General features: G+C 44.7%; 1 protein-coding gene across 2 annotated transcripts in view; it reads left to right on the top strand.

Annotated features, from left to right (window-relative positions):
• The window catches only part of CORO2A (coronin 2A), a 58,090-nt gene extending 43,300 nt beyond the window's left edge, over nt 1-14,790 (top strand). For both annotated transcript variants that reach the window (XM_017816488.1, XM_017816487.1), the window contains 9 exons: nt 1,880-2,029; nt 2,574-2,753; nt 3,433-3,549; nt 5,775-5,879; nt 6,227-6,323; nt 8,262-8,374; nt 9,453-9,543; nt 9,827-10,098; nt 11,880-14,790. In XM_017816488.1, coding sequence (XP_017671977.1) covers nt 1,880-2,029; nt 2,574-2,753; nt 3,433-3,549; nt 5,775-5,879; nt 6,227-6,323; nt 8,262-8,374; nt 9,453-9,543; nt 9,827-10,098; nt 11,880-12,011 — 1,257 coding nt within the window. In that variant the 3' untranslated portion in view covers nt 12,012-14,790. The remainder of the gene's footprint in view (nt 1-1,879; nt 2,030-2,573; nt 2,754-3,432; nt 3,550-5,774; nt 5,880-6,226; nt 6,324-8,261; nt 8,375-9,452; nt 9,544-9,826; nt 10,099-11,879) is intronic.
• Nucleotides 14,791-15,081: the final 291 nt, after the last annotated feature.

Below are 15,081 nucleotides of genomic sequence, written 5' to 3'. Positions count from 1 at the left end.
AGGTGTTTGAGGAAGGCCACAAGATTCTGCAAAGATGATGGAAATTTCCCTATACCCACGTTCCTCAGAGGTTTCTTGACCATTAACCAGCCTTTCTGGAGCTTGCCTTGATGGTATTACAGCCGTCTTTTGTGGTGCATAGCTGGAGCACGTAGAGTGGTACTTTTGGGCATGGGAGGGAATGGATAGTCTACATGAACACCGAGTGCCCTTTTCAGTCTGCACTGCTGCAGGCTTAGGGCTGAGGCCAATGCAAATGGCCAGGGGCTGAGAGTTTGAGTTCATCCTCTTACCCCTTCTGTTCATCAGGCATGTATGAATTAAGCTTGCTGAAGGTCTTCTGCCCTCTGTTTAGAGGGGCAACTCTGTGCCTTTACTTCATCAGGTTTTCTTCAAGATGTAGAAGGGCAGACAGCTTGTGGATTGTTCACGCTTAGTCTGCAGGTTTGGATCCAAGACCTGCTTCTTCTGCACGCTAAAGAACTGGCAATTTCTGCCACTTGATGCATCCTGAGATTCCAGCCAGAGGCTTTTCTCTGCTTTTATCACTTGCCATTTCATTGCATGAGGAGTGAACGGTTCATTCTAGGCAGTTCTTCTCAGCATTAACACAACCTATTTTTCTCTTTCCTACTTTCTCAGCCCCATTCCTTTAAGTGATAACTGTTGAAGCTGTAAAGTGTGATGTTTTCTCTAGCTGCTGTGGAAGTTCATGTGGAGACTACTGGACCCTACAGTCCTGAAGTTTCTGATGGGCCTGATTCTTCAGTGGAATAAACACTGTTGAGAAGAGTGCTTATGATGTTTCCCAGCAGGTCCCAGAATTTGTGCCTCTCCTTATTTGAGAGGAGTAATCCTTATCAGCTGAACAGTGGGAGACTTGGCAGGTGTGGATAATTTCCATGAACTATGCTTTAAAGAGTATTTCCCTTTTGTTTCAGGCTAAGAGCCAGAAAAACTATGACAAGCATAGACATTTTCATTGAGCCAAAGGATCTATTAACATACTAAATATTGGTATTTCTAGAGTTCGTGTGAGACTCATTTTACCTGCATAGGTTCAGCTGCTGTTGCAGGTTTCCTCTATTGTCTTCCTCCACCACAGGAGAACAGATAATTTTTGTCTTTTTGTAGGTAGGATCTTTCTAGATCACAGAGCTGTAGGTAGACCTGTTACGAGACATCACACTCCCAGTGTTGAGTGACTACAGTGTGGTATTGCCCAGCCTCTCTGCTCAGGGCACCTGTCTTGTGGCCACCTGGTGGTGTTGTGTTCTGTGTACTTTGATAAATGTCTGTGTCATTTGCAAAGCATTCAGCAATAGGACATTTTTCTGTGGGACAAACATGACTATAGCTGTCATCTGACCAGAGGAGTTCTCAGTTCTTTTATCATGTTGCGCTGAATGGATCCTCAGGACCAGGATGAAGAGGAACCAGAGAGCAAGAGGAGATTGAGCTTGAAACAATCACTGCTATAATATCATAAAATCATAGAATTATAATATCTTTTGGGACTCAGATTTGCTTGCTCCTACTCAAAGTTAGGAGGCAAGGTCTGCAACACCTGCAGTTTACTTCTCCCCCTTAGGAATAGCTTTTTCATAATTGTGCTGACAGCTTGGCCAGGTCTAAGGGTTGGATTGCTAAGTTTAAAAAAAACCTGGTAGGACTGCTGGCTAAAGATAGACGGTAAAGAGGAGTCTTCGGGTCCACGGAAAAGTAAAGATACAAATTTAAAGTACTAGTGTTCAATAAAGCCAGGACCATTCCTATTCACTACAATGGTAACAATAATACCAAGGCAGTAATAGTTATTAGTAAGTTCCAAGAGCTCTTTACTCAGGAATCTCACAAACACCCATCCTGTGCCATTCAGGTTAAAATATGGGACATCCCCAACCAGTTGTTAAAAAGAAACATTACCAGTCCGAAGAAAGAACTTCTTGGGCATGCTGGAAGAGTGATCCTCATTGAATGGCACCCCACGGCTGATAACATCCTCTTCAGCTCTGGCTATGACTACAAGGTAGGTCTGTGCTTTGTGGAGCTCTCCTCCTGAGACACCCTGTTTGGCAGAGTGTTTTGAACTTTGTTTTAATTTCAAGCTGTAAGATGATACTAAAGAGTTCAGAAGCTTTCTTTATGGGGAAATTCCATGGCGACCCCAAAGGCAAAACGGCATTGCTACAAGTTCAAAAGGACTTGCTAACTTTCTTCTGATGAATTTCAGTCTACTCTGCCTTTCTTATTTACTGAATTGAATACAGTATGCAATGTCATGCACTTTTGTTTGGATTTATTGTTGTGCTAGTGCAAATATCTGCACTGATGTTGGCTATTTTTGTGTAAAAAATGTGGTTGCAAAGGAAATTAACATCTTGGACATTCGGAGCCAACACCGATATATTGCTGTAAGTATCAGGAATTATTTTAAGTAATGGAGAACAATCACTTATGATGGTAGGACCTATACATGTGGACAAAAAAAGAGGAAGAAGTGAATAGAGTGCAAAAAATTATAGTGAGTCAGGCAGCAAAAGGCTGATATTTTTTTTGTTCCTTTGTTCCAGATAATGATCTGGAACCTGGATGTCAAGGAGGCTGTCATCTCAAAGCCAGTGAAGATTCTTGACGCTCACGCGGATGTGGTCCTCTCCATGTCATTCAACACAGACGGCAGTCTCCTTGCCACAGCCTGCAGGGACAGAAAGATACGTGTGATAGACCCTCGTGCAGGAGCAGTCCTACAAGTAAGTTGGATTCAGAGGTTTGTGGTCCAGCTGATCTCATCTCTTGGAGTGTTTCCTCTCCTGGGTAGATTCACTGCCATAAAAGATCTGTGCCTTGCATTGCCCAAGGCAATGGTACTATTGCCTTCTACTTTCCATGGAACACTCAACTGCCATTGTTGAAAACAAGGCTTTTGCATCTTGCTACCATGTTCCTTGCTCTCTGAAACCCTTCTTGAAGTGCACTGTTTTCTTAGCTACTTTGTGCAGCCCTATGTGGGATGCCTTGGGAGGGCTTGCAGAGATCAGGTGGACAAATGTACACAAGTGTACATTTATCCCAATGCCAGCCTTGTTCTTGTTGCCTGGGCTTTGTATCTGTTGGTAAGGGGAAGGTGACTGTATTTTGTAGCTATTTGCACAGATTTGTGTACACAGGAAGTTCTGCCTACAACTAATAGGGTCTGCCCTCTTGCAAATATGTCAATCATTAGTTAGGGGAGGTTGATTGGGCTTTTGGGAATGGTCCTGAAGAGTTTAGGCCAGCTTTCTCAGATCCTCGTGAAGTTCTGCTCGCCATACTTCAGCCAGGCTGGGCAGATCTTTCAGATGTGAATGAAGGAGTGTTGTCATGTAACATGAAATGTAGCTATGCAACAGGTGCTGTTTTACTCATGTAGTGTCCTTTCTCTTCCTATAGGAAGCCAGCTACAAGTCTCACAGAGTCAATAAAGTGTTGTTTCTTGGAAACATGAAAAAGCTGTTCTCTACTGGAACCTCTCGGTGGAATAATAGGCAAATTGCTTTATGGGATCAAGTGAGTATGGGACCAACAATCTTAACCACATCAGCTTTGGTTTTCTCTCTTTTGCTGTCACTTTAACTTTTCCACCTGCCAAATACACAAAAATTGAACCATAACAGGATTTCAGAAGTGATCTGTCAAATTCCTAATGGGAGATAGGTCTTACTGCTGTGAGAGTTAACTGAGTTTCTAAAGAAACTTTAAGCATAGAAATCCTCCAGAACAGAGAGTATGCTATGCCCATGTCCTGGTTTTGGCTGGGATAGAGTTAATTTTCTTCTTAGTTGTTGGTACAATGTTGTGTTTGGATTTAGTGCTGATAGCACACTGACGTTTTGGGTGTTGCTAAGTAGTGCTTACCCTAAGTCAAAGACTTTTCAGTGTTTGATGCTCTGCCAGTGTGCAGGTGCACAAGAAGCCAGAAGGAAGTATAGCCAGGACAGCTGATCTGAACTGGCTATAGGAATATTCTATACCATAGAATGCCATGCTCAAGGGGAGGAGTTGGCCAGGAGCCATGGATTGCTACTCAGGGACTGGTTGGGCATTGGTCAGCGAGTCGTGAGTGGTTGTGTTGTGCATTACTTATTTTTTGGGGGGTTAATTCCTCTCTCTCCCCTTTCTTTTCATTATAATTATTGTTATTGTTTTATATGTTGCTTTTTTTCAATTATTGAACTGTTCTTATCTCAACTTGGGTTTACCCTTTTCTGATTCTCTTCCTCATCCCACCAAGGGGAAGTGAGGAAGCAGCTGTGTGGTACTTGTACTTTGATTGGAGTTAAACCACAACAGCCCACTAAAGGAAGAAATCATTCAAAAGACCTCTGGGTGGTTCCTGTAGCTCTGACTTAAAGTGGCTCTTAGTGGTCTTACTGGCAAACTGGTCCTGATATTGGAAATAGAAATGAGCTCTAGACACAGCCTACTCAGATGAAGCCCTCAGTGGAGAAAAGTATGTGGGGTGGTTTTGATTTCTGATGGTTCCTGATGGTAGAGTATTGAGGTAGCACTTAAATGGTCACTTCCAAGACATGATCTCCTATGACAGTGGCTGCTAGGCTAATTAAACTCTTCTCTCCTATACCCCCTCATATTCAGTGAGAGGTTTTTACTTTGTCAGGTTCTCATGTTGTCTCTCTGCATCAAGCACCATGCAGCACAATCATGTAGTGCTGTCACTCTTTGTACCAGAAAAAGCTGGAGGACCAGGCCTATGATTTGCTGTGTGGCTATGTTTGGACATAGCTTCTTTGCCATATGTGAGAGGTAAAGCATTGTACTGCTGTCTGAAGGCTTTCCACAATACTGAGTAGTGCTGTGACTCATCATGGGTTTCAGAGCCTTCTGCTGGAGGAGCTGGCCACACTTAGTTTAAGAACATAGTGGGAGTCTAGGTATGTGCAGCCTCCTTAGGAACAGGCATTGGCACAGGATCTGCCCAGCAGGCATCTTTCTGAGGTCCACATCTGCCCATGTCATCATTACATCTAAACAGAAGCTCTGGATTTCTGGAGCCTGCCGCTTGGCAATTCTGCAGCACGTAATGTGTTTAACCCTATGCTAAATACATATTTATGTGAGAATTGGCACACAGTAGCCATGGGACATCATAGTCTTCCCCACTGGTCCTCTCAAAATTGCTCCCCTCAGCAGTACAGGGACGGCTTTGTACAAGACATGCCAGCCTTGTGTAGGCAGTGGTGTGCTATGTCCTACATGGCTTACCTGCCAAAGGGCAGCAGGAGCTTTTGGCCTTGCAAATGGCACCTTCCCACTGTGCAGTGTGGAGACTGCTTGCTGATGTAGACTGCTCTTGTGGTGGGTGGTACACAACTGTGGAGGTATTGCCTTGACTAGTGGCTTTGGAAGAATATAAGTAAAATACAGTGTGCCATGCAGATATTCCCTAAAGGCCTCTTTAACTCCCTGGGTCTGGTGGCCCACATGGAGGCAGACAATGTTTCTTATTGTACATACCCTGAAATGTCATCAGGTGCCTGAGATGTTCTAGTGGTAGGAACTGATGTCCTGCACTCAGTCAAGGCCTGGGACAGAGCACCCATTTCCTACCCACAGAGCTTTGAAGAGGTCTATGCATGGCCCTCTGCTCAGAGCCATGGCCAGGGATCATTACAGAGCTGGCTCATGTGCTGCTGGGGCTCAGGTGAGGTGTCCCTGACTTGAAGTGACTGACAGGTGATTGCAGCTGACCCTTTTTCCTGTGTCCTGCCCAGAATGACCTTTCTGTGCCTTTACTGGAGGAGGATCTGGATGGCTCCTCGGGACTCCTGTTTCCTGTCTATGACTCTGACACACACATGCTTTATGTGGTGGGAAAGGTAAGTGCTTTCCATGTCAGCAAATGCTGGCCTGTTTGATTCTGCTCTCAGCCTGCGTTGCATCAGGCTGGGGTCAAAGATGCTCCTGAAGCATCTTAGCCTAAGGACATGGGTAGATGGAAAGGGGCCACAGGGTGCTGCACATCAGGCCATGTATACCACATTACTGGTGTACCATGCTTATTGTAGTTAAGCACACTGCAGAGTCCTAATCTTCCCATGTAGGAAATTGAGGGTAAACATTTGGTTCAGTGTTGATCCTGCGTGGCTTCTCTGGCCAGGCATACTTAGTAGACCCTCATGCTGAACAGCACAGTCTGGCTGATGTTGATTTTCTTTGCCTTTAGGGTGATGGAAATATACGGTACTATGAGATAAGCCCTGAGAAACCATACCTGAACTACTTGATGGAATATCGTTCTCACTTACCACAGAAGGGAATTGGTGAGTGGCAGCATGCCTGATGTTAGAAGAAGACTGTGACTTTTTTGTTTTAGAGGCTCTCAGAGTCTAGGATTATCCAAAATATCATTTAGAAAAGAAAACGGGCCAGATTCCTCCACCCAGGTTTACAGGTGCACAACAGTCAGCTTGGCCCAGCTCATGTATATATGGCAGGTGGTGTTACAGGGTCAGAGCTCGGAGGGGTCCCTTCTGACCAGCAGAGCATGGGCTGGGCAGCGTTACCAGTCAGTGTTGCAGCCCCTCTCACATACCTGGTCAAGGTGGAAGGGAGGATAGTGTGGATTTAAAGCTGGAGAATGCTCCTTGCCATTTGTGAATCTGCTCCAGATTTTTGGCACTGAACTATACTTACATTGTTCCCACCCTGTGATTTCTCTGGTAATAGGTGTTTCACATCTTAAGGCCGTCACTCTTTATTGTTTTCCTACCTTCTTCTTTACTGACATTTCCTGTTTAGAAATAGACCTGCTGTGATTAGGTCACCTGTCTTCCATTGCAGACCCTTGCATACTACCCGCTGTTTAATTCATGGTCTGCTTTCAGTCCTCAGCCCTTTCTGGAACCTTCTTGGGTCTGCCCTTTAAGTCATATTCTTCTGTAGACTGACATGTTTCTAGGATCATTTACCACCCCTCCACACCACCTTGGACGCTCCTGGTCTTACAGAACATTGGTACAGATATTTGGCAGCACTGGGTTTTGTCCCTGCGGGTCTCCTTCAAAAAAAAAATCGAAAGGAATAAATTATTTAAAACTTAACTGGAAGGATCTCCCATTATTCAGTGTTTATAATCCTTCCAGTGTACAACATTCTGATTTTTTTGTTGTCGTAGTCTCTTTAAAAATTATTCCATGAAAAGGAAGTGTATAAGTGTTTTTAAAAGGCCTGAATGAATCACATCTACTGCCCTAATCTGCTTTGTCCTGCTGATCAAATATACTGCTAAGGCTATTGCACAAAATTTCTTTCTCAACATTAGCAAAACAAAATACTGTGTAGAGAAGTGGAGTTTAGATTTGCATTTAGGTGAATGCATAATGTAAAGAGCAACATTCCTTCACATAGAATCTACTGTTTAATGAAGCCACAGAATATTCTGAGTTGGAAGGGACTCACAAGGATCACTGAGTTCAACTCATAAATGAATGGCCTCTATGGGGATCAGACCCTCAACCCTGGCATTATTAGCACTGTGTTCTAACCAACTAAGCTAATCTCAAGCCATTGGGTAGTAGTAGAAAATTAAGCTTATGTAGAACACCATGAAGCAAGGTCTACAAGCACGGGGAATCACTTTTGTTAAGGGAATTGACATGTTAATGGAATTGACAGTATAGGCTTTGGACTGTGCAAGCTTGTGGGAGAGAAATCTGCTGAGGTTATCAGGTACTTAGAGACCCTGTGTGCCTTAGCCAGTCCCTAAAACACAAACAGTGCTGTCTGACAGCATAGATGTTCACGCCCTTCCCATACTCCGTTCTGTTTTGGGACAGTTTTGGGGGAGGATACTGGGCTGGAAGGGATTTCAGCCTGATACATATAGCTAATCTTGTGGTGTTTAGGTGTCCTGAAATCCCTTCTTTGTCATCCTAATACTCAAATCCTGTGTCATCACCTGCCAGTTCTACTCAGTTATGTTCAATTTGGAGCTCATTAGAGTGAATAAGGAACAGGAGCTTTAGCATGAAAACCACATACCCTGTATGTAACTCCATGCTCTGACCAAAAAAAAAAAAAAAATATTTAGTCTTGTAATTTATGCCACTGAGCCAGTTTTGGATGCAGATTTCAGACCGTGCTGATGTGGAACTGATGCTATGACTCCTTTAATTATTTGGTGACCCTTTTCCCATGGCAGATGACATTAACTTTCCTAGGGAGATTTATATCCCATTTATTTCATGCTCTTCCACCAGGAATGATGCCAAAGAGAGGCCTTGATGTGTCATCTTGTGAGATTTTCCGTTTCTACAAACTGATTCCAACTAAAGGCCTGATTGAGCCCATCTCCATGATTGTGCCTCGACGGGTAAGTCAACCTCAGGTCATGTTCGTATCTGGGGCAAATGTCAGTGGAAAAATGAGGGCAGTGCCTCCTCTTTGTGACTCTTTTAGGGGCATGAGAGTAGGTAGAACAAGGGATTTTCTCTCTCCTAGCACGAGGGACATAGCTGGCCAGTTTCTGGGGCAGCCCTGCCAACAAACCCTGTCTGGGTAACTCAAGAGTTAGGTCTCTGTTTGACGTCTGACTTTCTAAGATGTGCTGCCAGGTCTACTAGCTGGCTGTAAACTTCCTCAGTGTCATCTGTTTGACAGAATGACAAAAGAGAGAGAGGGGCTGGAGTTTATGCTGAGTGACATAAAAATCTCCTTGTGGAAGGAAGAAGAATTACCCCAGGAAAATGGGAATGATGGATTCCCAGGTCTCTACCCAGAGGGTAAAATTGTGTTACAGACAATTGTTCTGCAGCATGTAGGGCATGACCCATTGCACTGAGAGTGATGTAGAAGTAAGTCTCAGAGCTGGTGTCATTAAGAGAAGGAAACAGACCATGAATCAGTAGCTAGCCAAGGCATCTTCCATGTGACTGCGTGAGTAGTCAAGTGCATGGGAAATGTCAGCACTGTGCCTTCTACTTTCAGAAAGTAGAATATGAGAAGAAGGTTCCTCGAATTCAGAGGCAGCAGAGCTAATGCTCACTGCAACTACCAATCAGGCATGTTCCTCCAACGTTATCTCCTTGGCCAGTTTTTGTCAGCTGATGATCAGCTAATGATTTATGACTTGTGTCCATCCTTTGTACTCACTGATTCATGCTTGGGAACACTGATTTTATGGGAGTTGAGTTAGCGTTTGTCAACCTCCCCCAGTCTGTTGTATGGACATGCAAAGACCTTACCATCAGGAATTAAATTAGGCCTTCAGATGCAATTCTTCTGAGAGAGGCTCAGGGCAGGTGAGAAGATTTTATGTCCATGCCGATGAGTACTCATGACACTCCCTGTGCTGAGGTGGAATAAACTTATTTCTTCAGCACAATCCAGTATGCCTCCTCTAAACTAAAACTCCACTGACGTAGTTACTCTGGTCTTTTGTTTGTTTGCAGTCGGAATCATACCAGGAAGATATCTACCCCTTGACTGCAGCAGCCCAGCCAGCACTGACAGCACAACAGTGGCTGAATGGAGTTAACAAAGGTCAGCACATGGAGAGCTCCCCAGCCCTTCAGCTCCCCAGGGCTTGGGTAAGCTGCTGCCAGCTCTCTGGCCTGTTAACTGCCAGAGAAAGAGGAAAGGAGGAAAAGGAGAAACATAACAAATATGACTGTAAGCTAAAATAACTCGGTGGCCGTGAACTCTGGAAGCCATTCCAGTCAAGTGCCTTCATGTTTATCCTTACAAGTTGTTTGAATGAATTGCTTAGAGCTGATTTCTGAGTGTGGTTTGTGAGTGCTAACTTGTCACCTGCCTCCCTCCTTAGGGCCTCTCTTGGTATCCTTGAGACCAGGCTCTGGAGCTGTGAATTCCGTACCACAGTGTCTTGAGCCAGAGCCACTCATGAAAACTACTGATCTGAGCCAGCAGCAGGGTTGGGGAGAAAGGATGCCACTGGAGGACAAGCAGAAGCCAAGAGAGATCGAAGATGGCAGGAAACAGCTGAAAGTGGAGGAGAAATCGCCAAAAAATGAGCAAATGTGCCTCTCCAATTGCTTTGACATATTTGAGTGTCCACCACCAAAAACTGAAAATGAGGTGTGAATGTGTGAGGTGAAGGACTGGGGCTGTGGGGGAAGCTCAAAGCCAGCTGCCAAAAGGATGCTATTCACAAGGTGGCAATTTGGGGAGGGTTTATTTTGCAGACCTGGGTCTGTGTAAGCTCTTTCTTCTTTGTGGGGGCAGAAGCTCCTCATGCCCTGGCTGCCACACAGGGAGCAGAAATACAGCCCAGCAGCACCCCAGCTGAGGGAATCTGGAAAGGAGGGAGCAGTCAGTATTCCTGCTTTTTCACAGAATCACAGAATATGAAGAGTTGGAAGGGAGCTATAAGGATCATTGAGTTCAACTTCTGGCCCCACGCAGGACCATCCCCAAGAGTCACACCATGTGCCTGAGAGCACTGACCAAACACTTCTTGAACTCTGTCAGCCTTGGTGCTGTGACCACTTCCCTGGGGAGCCTGTTCCAGCACCCAACCACCGTCTGGGTGAAGGACCTTTTGCTAATATCCAATCTAAACCTCCCTTGACACAACTTCAGGCCATTCCCCTCGGGTGCTGTCACTGGTCACCACAGATAATAGAGCAGTGTTTGCCCCTCCTCTTCCCCTCAGGAGGAAGTTTGTAACTGCAATGAAGTCTCCCCTCAGTCTTCTCTTCTCCAGGCTGAACAGACCAAGTGACCTCAGCCATTCTTGGGCATTCTTGTGGCACAGACCTGCCTGGTGGCTGTCTGGGGACAAGAAGGTGTTTGTGATGTTTGGTGCCTGGAGAAGAGAAGGGACTTCATGCAGTATAACCCTCCTATGAGAGTTGCACTCAGTGAGCCTGGTGAGACAGCAGGGATCACTGTGGAAGGACTGTCTGTACCCCTGGAGCATCCATATGGTCTTAACTGCCTAACTGTTGTGGACCCTGACATGGCTAAGAGGCTGATTGTGCTCCTGCCTCAGCAGCTCCCTGCTGGGGGACAACTTGACAGTGCAATGCCACTGAGGCTGGCTGCTCATTGCAGCCTGCGCCTGGGAAAGACTCCAGAAAATGTCCTGGCAGCTCCATGATCTATCTTCAGCCGTGGCCAACCACCTCCCTGTATAGTAACCAAAGCTGGCACAATGGTAGATCTCTGTGGTGATTTTCCAGCCTCTCATCATTGGCAGTTCAGGGACATTTTCAAGTACATGCAGTGTGTTTACTTTCAGCAACCCTGGAAGGATTTTCATCCCCTAGCTGTTTTCAGGTCCCCTTTTCATCTCTTCAAGATTTTAGCTTCTGCAGCTTGATAGGGCAGGAATTTCCACATCTGAATTTCCGTGTGGCGTGAAAAAGGATATTTTTCTACATATTTCTGAGCTGGCACCCTGAGGTTACAGAAGCCCTTGCAGATCTGGGTGCTCTGCTGCATGCACAGTGAAAGGCTATGCTAGTCCCAACTGGAGAGGACAGAGCATGATCACAAAAAAAAGAAGAAAAATAGAAGAACTTGCCCAAGGTCAGAGAAGGAGGTATAGTGGACTCAGGAATTTAGACTCCAGATGCTTTCTGTAGGCTCTCTTTGAGTGATCAGTGGTATGAAGCTGTTTTTCCTGATTTTTTCCATTAAATTAAGGAGATGTAGCATTACTAAATGGTGCTGAGAAACACCTACAGTTTTAACTCAACCTAGTGGACAACAGGAGCATTGCTGATGTTCAGCCTGTTGGTTGAAGGCCTCCTGTTTAGATGCTGCTTCTCTTAGATGTCACGTGACAGGATTGGTGGCATTGTCAGGCTGTGTTTTCTTAGTGTAAAGGAAGTAAAATGTGTCTTTTCTTACAGCTTTTACAGATGTTTTACCGACAACAGGAAGAAATCCGTAGACTACGTGAGTTGATAATCCAGAGAGATGTCCAAATTAAACAGCTGGAGCTGGAGATCAGAAACCTCTGCACAGACACAGGCAGTAACTGAAAGTGCTGGCCTGCAGCCTTTTGCACCCCTGGCAACTGGAGGAGATTCCAGTTGCTGCCAATAACTCCTCCTAGGTTTTTTACTGGGAGAAAAATTGATGCTTCAGGCAGCATGGACTTCCCTGGCTTGTGGTGGTCACATTTCCCTAATCATCACCAGACAGTTATTGATGGATTTACTGCACTTCTTCAGGCTCCCCTTGCTTGCCCGCTCACTGATGACAGAAGCTCATGTGTTAATGCTAATGAGAGACTTCGGAAAATCTTGCTCTTCCGGTCCTGGAGAAGCTACATGTTAAACTCTAGGAGCAACCTGTTTTGCTGCCATTCCACAGGAGTACGGGAGACTGAAGGCAGCTGCCAGTTCTCCCATGATGGGATGCAGCAGTGTGGCTCCTGTGGCTGCTGTCCTCTTGCCTTGGGAGGCCACTCTCCAGCCGAGCTTCACGGCAGGTCTAGCTCCAAAGTGATCCTCAGGCACCCCTCTCACCTCATGGCTTGGCCCTGCACCAGGTGGCTAGGCAAAGCCATGGCTGCCCTGATCTTGTGCTAGGGATAGTCCTGCTCTGAGTGGGAGCCTGCGCTGGGGGTGCCAAGGGCCAGCACTTTTTGTGATAGGTAAAGGAGAGTTGATGTTGGAGGTCCCACTTTAAAGGGTGGTGTTGTGGGCTAGTTCTTTCCAGAGAAAGAACTCTGTGTCCTGTGGGTCAGTGGCCTTCTTTTCCTCCTTCTGCCAAAGACTAGCTGCAGTCAATTGGGGGTCATCATATAAATGAGGACAACATTTGAAGCTGCACGGTGTTGACAGCGGGGGAATTTGCCAAGAGGGTTTAAAAGGATGAGGGAGGAGCTGGACCCCCAACCCACTGCCGACCTTTCAGCAATGGTGCTAGACATGTTGTGTCAACCACAGGAAGATCACGGGGCTGTGGCTAGTCATGAAAGGCCCTCTGTGGTTGCTGGAGTATTGCTTTTCCATGTGACTGCAGCTGCTGCCTCCTCAGCTCGCAGGTGCCAGCACCTTGTCCCATCCTTGCAGCCATCTACAGCAGCAGGGTCCCTCTTCCCAGCTGTGTCGTGCAGCCCCCTGCATCCTCCCAGGCTGCTCTGGCTCCCCAAGGCCTGCAGCCACACTGACCTGTGCCCTTCAGCACCAGCTCTCTAGCTCTCTGCTAGACCTTATGGAGATGTCTTAAACCCAAGCAGAGCAAGCAACCGCTGTTTAACCTGTTAACTGTGCACCTCTGTTGTGGCACATAGAAATGAATACTATACCTTGCTAGTTCCCTGAGGCCTACTGATTACCCAAAATCTAAAAAAAAATAAATAAATAATAATAAAAAAAAATTAAACCCCCCTCCATTTTCAGAAATACCCACAAACAGGGCTCCTTATCAAGGGGACTAAAGGCTGTGCACTGCCTGTGCTCATGTGAGATGCCCCCCTGGTTATCCCTGAAAGGCATAGCCAGCAAGGTCTCATGGCACTAATTGCTCTTATATAGAAATCACATGAAGACTTTTCCCTTTTGCTCTGCTGCAAACTCTTCACCCAGTTTTCAAAAATATTTTACTCATTTCTAAATAGCAACAATAGATGTGGGTGCTAAAAAATCACAAATATTGTTGTTTCTGCAGCATTAAGAAGAGGAGGTTGTTGTTCATATTCTTCAGGAAGAGTCCTTTAGCATCAGTCACTTATTTAACTTTACTCTTTTTATAAAAATAATATATTGATAACAAAGTTGCTGAAACAAACTTCAGCTCATTTCAGATCATCTAGAATGGACTTCCCTGTGTCCTGGGAACACTCTGCGATATAAAGTTACATGCAAAAGCAGCTTAACCCAGATACAGAGCTTTAATCTAAACATATGAATCTTACACCAAAAGTGATCAGGCTCTCTTACCAAAGAGAAGAATTATGTTAAGAAATCAAAAAGCTCACAGTTTTTCAGCTATGTAGAACAGTCCTAACAGCTTCAAACTTCAAAGCCATTTTCACAGAAGGTAGCACAAGAGATATGACGCTGCTTTTCAAGAAATCATTATCAGAAAGGAGAGCACTCAACACAGCCTCAGTAGTCCAGGGGATATGACACATCCTTTCATCATATGTGTTTTATTTGCTGCATTTTTTTGCTTGTTTTTTTTTTTCATACAGAATAAATTATTTAAATTATTTCTATGTTAAAGTAAATTTTACAGGGGATTTTTACATCCTCTTGAGAACTGTTTCTTTGTTATTCCATGACTGACTAGCATAGAGAATAGTGGGCCACTATGGTTCTTATCTTAGGGTTGTGTTGATTTCAGCATTTCTGGAAAAGAAGTTGCTTTCTTTAGGCTTTGCTGGAAACATTTGATAAGGTGAGACTATTTAATCAAAACTTCTTTTTCAGACAGTATGCCTGTAAAAGCGTGGACTGTCAAATGTATTTCAATTTGGAGCTTAAATGCAACCGTAAATCTTTCACATGGAAAAACAAATGGAGGAAATGGAGTTATGGGTTAATGATCTGTGCCTAAATAGTCTTAAGTGATCATTTTAACAGTTTCTAAAACTCGTGACAGCTTTGTAAAAAACTGTAAAACATGGGGATAAAAACCAAATTTGTGCAATGAAAAACAAATATAACTGAATAATAAATATATTTAGAGCTTTACTTTTTGATACATGCAAGTTTGTCGTTTTATTATTGTATTGTTGAAGTGACTGAAACTTAGGCTGAATCAAGGTCAGAAAGGAGTATCACCTGCTGCCTCTTTTGCTTGAATAAAGCAATAATGTAAGTGGCCTTACATTAGTAGGCAGGTTGTACACAGTGTTATGCACATGGGCCTGTATTTTTATATCTTTCCTGTCTGCCCTTGATGGTACAAATGGGTGGCCATTTCGAACTGTTCTGTGCTAAACTGCTTTGTATGTTGTTTTGAGTAAACTCAGCCCTCCTGGAGATGCATTCTGTGTGGTGAGGTTTTTCCTGCTGTCCTGCAGTACAGGTGCTTCTCTTGTGCAATACAATCTGACCAGGCTCTTTTAGATTTTCCACATGAGGAGGGTATAATGTG

This window comes from Lepidothrix coronata, unplaced genomic scaffold (genome assembly GCF_001604755.1).
Source record: "Lepidothrix coronata isolate B3197 unplaced genomic scaffold, Lepidothrix_coronata-1.0 Scaffold55, whole genome shotgun sequence".
NCBI lineage: Eukaryota > Metazoa > Chordata > Aves > Passeriformes > Pipridae > Lepidothrix > Lepidothrix coronata.
This window is presented reverse-complemented; position numbering and strand designations above follow the sequence as displayed.